General features: G+C 41.3%; 1 protein-coding gene across 2 annotated transcripts in view; it reads right to left on the bottom strand.

Annotated features, from left to right (window-relative positions):
- Positions 1 to 1,447: 1,447 nt before the first annotated feature.
- GCLC (glutamate-cysteine ligase catalytic subunit) overlaps positions 1,448 to 6,801 on the bottom strand; it is a 37,137-nt gene continuing 31,783 nt past the window's right edge. For both annotated transcript variants that reach the window (XM_039569356.1, XM_039569357.1), the window contains exon 16: positions 1,448 to 3,160. In XM_039569356.1, coding sequence (XP_039425290.1) covers positions 2,955 to 3,160 — 206 coding nt within the window. In that variant the 3' untranslated portion in view covers positions 1,448 to 2,954. The remainder of the gene's footprint in view (positions 3,161 to 6,801) is intronic.

The raw sequence follows: 6,801 nt of genomic DNA, 5'->3' as shown, positions 1-6,801 counted from the left end.
TCACTGTCAGCATGATTTTAGTTTTCGCTTTGTGTCATGTCACAGGAGAGGAGGTGTTCCAGGTGCTAGAGCAGAGATTCCCCTGCAGCCCGTGGTGCAGAGCATGGTGAGGCAGCTGTGCCCCTGCAGCCCATGAAAGACCATGGGGATGCAGAGATCCACCTGCAGCTCCTAGAAGAACCCCCAGCAAAGCAGACAGATGTCCAAAGGAGGCTGTGATCCCGTGGGAATTCCACAATAGCACAGGCTCCTGGCAGGACCTGTGGCCCTGTGGAGAGAGGAAGCCAGGCTGGAGCAGGTTTGCACCACTCCCAGAAAGGCAAGCTGCTTGCAGAGCTCTGTGCACACACAAAAGGAGACATTTGAAGGATGCATGCTATAATAAAAGCATAGCTATAATAATCCAGAAACAAAGACATTTGAACATAAGTAGTCTTGACTCAAGAGAAAACTGGCATCAGAGTTCATAGCATCAAGACCTCTGGAGATCACAATGGAATCTCCTAGCTGAAAACTGAGTGAAAGGCATGAAGCATGTTACTGGGATGAACTGGGGCCAACACAATGATCACTGAAAGTGCCACAACTGCTGCACAGTTAAAGTCTTTGGGCAAGGAATCAATCACAGTTCACCTCACGTGTCTGATGCTTCTTCCCCTCCCTTTGCTCACGATTGTTGGAAAGGTCATTATTTCCATGAAACCACTTCATGATTGGAGGACCAAAAGTCCTGAATTCATAGCCCAAAGGAGTTTCTCATGCTCTCTGCAAAAAAGTCAGCCAGCACTTGAGGCTTGGACTAGGGTTTGCTTCTCTACCTCAGAGTGGGCACAGAGAAAGGTGGCTCTGTTCTAAGTTGTATTCAAAACTAGCGGCAAAGCTTGCCCCCTCTCCCTGCAGCAACTCTGGTTTGCCCTGTGAGAGCCCTCACGACACTGTAAAAAAAGACTGGATCACATACTTCAACTCTTCATCTAGTGACTGTAAGATGCTTAGACACTACAACCATGCATGTCTCAAAAAACAGCAGCAGCTCTGTTTGATCTCACTCATCCCTTTTGGAAACATGCACACAAGTCAGGAGGGAAACTTCCAGCCACAACTTTCAGGACATCATGACAAAATGTTCTCTCACAGGACACACAGTCTGCCAGAAGGGTGATTCAATGTCAACTGAAAGGGAATAAGGACATGTATTGATGCAGTACCAGCAGAAAAGCATTCCAACTATTTTTAGGGGTCCTCAAAGCACAGCAGCACATGCTGTGCAATCAGAGAGATGCTACCTTGACAATAGCAAGGACTTCTATGCTGTAGAAGTGGCAGACTATTTGTCTGAGTCCTGAAAAGCTCCACTGTGAACAAAGTGAGTCTGGGTGAGTTGTACTTGCCAGGTATGCAACTCCTCCTTTTTTGAATCTGAAAGTGCGGATTCAAGTCATGGAAGTGACCAACACATACTGCAAATTTTATTTTTATTTCCTTATTACAGAAACTAAATTGGCATATGCCTACACCTTAATTAAAACAAATTCACCACTGCAGAAAAAGAGCATTCTTTTTATTCTCTAAAGCACACCTGTGAACACAGAACAAAGTGTAATTCAGTACATAAAAGCTTCTTCTTAGTGCATCTCTCACTGCAGTTTCTCCATTAGTTCTTTTAAAAGAATCATTACATCTTAGGTATTTATATATGCTTGCATTAAAGCTTTGCATCTTCTACCCCTAATGCAATTCACTTCTAGAAATCAGTTATGAAGCTAAATCAAAAAGGCCCCTTAAGTTTGCTTTATTTACAGATGCAATGGCTGAATTTAAACACTTTACAGTCACTCCCAGCACCAGCTTCCAATTCAAAGGATTAGTGCATTCCAAAATTTCTCTTGAAACTGTTTTCTAGAGGGGATTAAGCTGTCCATAACTACAGCTACGTAGGTAACCCCAGCCAGCTACATAAATTAGCCTACAGGAATTAAAACATGCTGACAAAAATACTTATAATTAATAAAATGAGAAACTCCATCTTTAGGAAGAATGGACAGAAGTTTGGTTTTGTGCTGCAGTCATTGTCGACTATGGGAACACCAGCAGTGTGGGAGAAGAGCAGTCAAGCAGGCTGAAGTCCAGAGCAGCTGTCTCTGGTTCCTTTGTGAAGAGAGCTGTATGTCCAGCTCTCATTTCCTCCTCTCTTTTGACACATCTCCCATTACTACTTTTTTGGTGAAATCATCTGGCAGATTTCTGAACTGAGACAGCATACAGCTTATTTCAGAGGTGAAGAAAATAACTGTGCATCTGCAGGCAGCCTGACTTGCATTATCTGAATAAAGACAGATCTGTTCCTCTGAGTTTTACAGTTTACAAGTGGATGCAGGTCTTGTGGCAACTGAGAAACTGCTGTAAGATTAACAACTGGGATGCACATATATTTGTCTGTTCTTACATACTTTCAAAACCCAAATGGAAGGAAGAAGTATCTGTGATTCAGGTAGATCCAGAAGGACTTTTTTTTTCTTACACAATAAGGTAAATTACTTAGCACATTCCAGGTTAAAAAAATTACAGTAAACATTCAGTAACTGGAATGCATATAATATAGAAGTACCATTACATTTACAAAGCTGTTCAGGACAATTTTTCTTTCTATATTAAGCATAAAAAAGTTACAAGCTAATTCACAATAACTTTAGTTACAATGTTATTAAAATACATTGATGTTAATCATAAAAATATTTTACTATTTACATGTACATTGTATAAACCTTAACAATAAGAATATGCCTATTTTAGGATGCCTTAAATGAGAATTTAGGCAGATTGGCCCATTTTATAGTGCAGTATCCCTGTTTTGGTCTTCACACCATGAAACTGTACCAGATTCACAGTATCTTTGCTAGTGCTTTGCTAAAAGGCTTAAAGTTTTTATTATTTAAGAAGCATTCATTCATTCATTACAAAGAATCAGTTTTGTTTCCACTTTGTTTCTTATTGAATCCTACCCCCAACAGTTCAGGACACTCTGCCTGGCCTTGTGCAATTTGGTTGCATTTCCACATAAGGCTGTAATTAATTTCATCAGTTATCACACTGTCTTGCTTGTAGTCTGGATGCTGTGCGATAAATTCCCTCATCCATCGAGCAACTGTCATTAATTCTCCTGTGGGCAAGAGGAAGTTAAATTCCACAGTTTATACACTAATTTAGCAGTACAACATCTAGAGTTCTGTGCACTATACACACAATGAGTAGCCCATGCTTTCATGAGAAACACATTCCTATACTTTTTGTTTTTCAAATATGGCTGAACTGCAGGCACAATTATGCTGACATAACCCAGATGGTCTAAAAGCCACTTATCTGGTGCGATTTTCAAACTTTTACATGTTCCAGTGACATAATGCAGAGGGAAGTAGCAGGTGGAGCAGGTGCTACCAACAGATTGTACAGCAAAAGGTCTTAAACATTTCATTTAACAGAGAATCTGTCTGAGATGAATCAACAGACACCTCTGCACTACTTCATTTATATAAAATAATTTTGTAGTTGATCCATCCAACCGAGCTGCTAGTTTTGATCAGTCAGCCTTGGCTTACTATTCTTTCTCCCTCTGGCAGCTACTCTAGCAAAAAATAGGCTGGTTCCAAATCATACCAACTTCTGGTTTGTACACAGTGCCTCTGCTTCACTACACAGTTCTTGGGTTGGTCAGCAGGTACTGAAGGGTCCCCAGCACCTCTATACAAGGTCACCCAATGACACACACCCCTTGCAGGAGACTGGTATCCCTATGAAGTAGCAGCTGGGGACTGGCTGGACACCAGTGTCCAGGCTGCTGAATGTTGCTCCTGAACGCAGCATGTGCAATCAAACCTTAAATACTACAAATTTAAGGTAGCTCTGACAGCAAGACATTAAGATGGGCTGATGGGATGCTCAAAGAGCCTAGAAAAACTTTCATGGCTAGCTACTGGAACATCAGCTTCGTTACGAGAGTGGAAAGAGTCAAGGGCTTCTACTACAGAAGTCTTTGGTTTAAGAATATTATAAAAGCCAAGAGGAATCAAGTTAGAGAAAGCATGAAGGAACACACAAATAAAAAGTAAAAAGAATCCAACACTATGTGAAAATATCCTAGCAGTGGTTTTGAACAGATGTACACAAAGACAAATCAGAAAAATTGCAAAATGTACAGGAAAGAAAAGCAGAACAAAAAAGGTTACTAGAAATCAAAATGTGCTCCAAAAACCAGAAGTAATGTTTTAAAGGAATGAGGTCATAGTTTACACTTCTACATAAGCGGGCAGAAAAAAAATTACCCAAGGGGCTTTATTTGTTGAAGACACTAAAATCTCAACATGAAAACTTTCTGACACCAACAAGAAGCAGGAGGCCTGCAAGAAAGTCAGTGGAGTCAGGAGATGAGCTGAGCAAAGCTTAAAAAGAGACTCATGTTTGAACTGCAAGCCGTGCAGGTGTCAGTGCTGGCGGAGCCGTCCAGCACACACCAACACAGACACCTAGTGGCCAGGCAGCCCAGGCACTCCTCATCCTCGTCCCGCTGTACCCTGCACACCTTCACTGGGAGCACAGCCGGCGGCTCTCCAAAGTACATCGTGGGATAGGCACCACAACTGACAAAAGGTGTGAGACACCTTCCAGGCAAGGAGAGACAAGACAAAGCCAATTGTAAGTTCAGGAGCAACAATATACTGGAGAAGTGTGCACAATTATGAATGCTGATGACAAGTGAGTAGACAAACATGATTCTGCAACACAGAACTAGAAGGCGTATCATGGAGTACCTGTGAAGAGCACTTAAACACGAAAAATTACAGAATTCATTTTTGCAAAAAGCATATAATAGAGCTGTGTCAATTTTATTGTATGACTTTAGGGGGACCAAAAGTGTAACTGCTTCAAGAAAGGTAAGGCAAAGATAATGGAAATCACATTTCTGAACGCTCATCAAGCTCTGATTACTGCACTGCAGGCAGCCAGGAGCCAGGAGAGCACACCAGGGCAAGGACCGCTTGCTGCTGCTACTTCAGTACTGCTTTCATTAATATTTGGTGGTGGTCAGCAGCTGCTGCCTGCCTAGCAAATCTGTAGTCTCACTGAGTGGTGGCAGTCACACACCATCTGAACAGAGACCAGGATAGTAATGCCTTGCTGTGCTGCAGGAGAGGATGTGACTGAAGCTCAAATGAATGATGTCGGGGCAAGGTTACAGCCACAGCAGCTAAGGTGTCAGTGGTCTTAACTCATGAGTGCTGTGTTCACCATTTGAGAAATCTGAAAAATGGCCACTCTTTGTGGATATGACTCATGCTAAACAGGCTGCAGATCAGGAGTATTTGATTTAATATCGAGAGTAAACTAGAATAATCAAAAACTTCCAACTGAGAATCATCGCGGCACAGTAATACAATACCTAATGTTTTTTTATTCTGTGCATTCTAGTTCTTAAGTGTGGATACAAATATGCTGCTAGCAAGAATTTTTCTTGCTTCTTTCCAGTCCTGTGAGATATTTTTCTCTCTCACAGAAGATATTAGTAGATAATATATAAACTATATACTATGAACACCTGTGACCTTGCAAACCTTTGTTTATAGTATAGTAGAAAAATATTTTGACAATGGATTTTAGCCAATCACCCCAAGGGGTGGCTGATCCTTTGACCAATTAGACTATGAAGAAAAAAGTCTATAAAAGAGTTGTAAAATAATTAAATAAATCAATCTTGCTGCACAATTCCTGCCTGCTGGATCTCTCTTCTCCTCCCTACGGCCGTGGGATACCGCGACACTTAAGAAGCCTCATTTAGAAGTCATTTCATAAGTTCGTAAGAGCTGAACTATAAACCCTAGACTCTTATCTACCTACTCTCACAGCTCTTAGGTCTGTGTAAATACAGGAGCTGACTTTTGCAATGACTGCAACTTTACACGAGGTAGTGAAGTTTTTCTTTGGTGGGTAACACCTGCAGCTGGGGTTGGACCCAGGTCACTAGGCCTTAGGAAAAAGACTATGCTAGACTTATGCATTCCTTGTTTTTTCAACAGCATTTCTCTGAAGGGAAAAAAAACCCAACAGACAAGGGAACATTTAAAAACATGTTACCACTCTGAAGTACTGCTAAAGTAGTGAATTACCAGATAAGACACAATTCCGATTTCCACCTCAGCTTTAGAAAGGTCTTTACCTAAAAGATTCTACAGCAATTTTCAAGAATTAAAAAGGAATGCAACACTTTAGTTTAGAACTGGGGGAGGGGAAGAAAAAAAAAAAGCCTTGACTTATGAGGCTAAAATTAACCATCTAACTAAATTTACATCAGTGCAGGTATACAGGGGGTTTACACAGAAAAAGTTAAAAAGCTGCTGCAGGCTGAGCTAAGCACACAGTTCTGAATTAAGTTTAGCTTGCATCTTTTACTCACTATATGGCTGCATTTTAAGAAGAAACATAAACAGTCATTATACACCTTTCCTGAAAAACATTGCAACGTGGGAAGCCAGTGAAAGAGTCTGCTCTGCCTTGAAGAAGTTCTGCTACATGCGGAAGGACTTTCTAATCAGTGAGCTAAAGCCTAGGTCCCATGGTCTAGCAGACCTGAGTTTAGACTTACGACTGCTTTGGAGCAGCCAGCTTTGGAGTCACACCAGTAATACCAGGCAAGCTATCAGACCCAACCTCAAATACTCTCACAACACTCAAATGACAGGGCAAAGTGGACTAGTGTATGTTTAAACTACTACAAAGTGGACAATACAGTGGCAAAAGCAGCAGTAACTG

This window comes from Corvus cornix, chromosome 3 (genome assembly GCF_000738735.6).
Source record: "Corvus cornix cornix isolate S_Up_H32 chromosome 3, ASM73873v5, whole genome shotgun sequence".
Lineage (NCBI taxonomy): Eukaryota > Metazoa > Chordata > Aves > Passeriformes > Corvidae > Corvus > Corvus cornix.
Note: the sequence above shows the minus strand (reverse complement) of the source record. Positions and strands in the feature narration are given on the sequence as shown.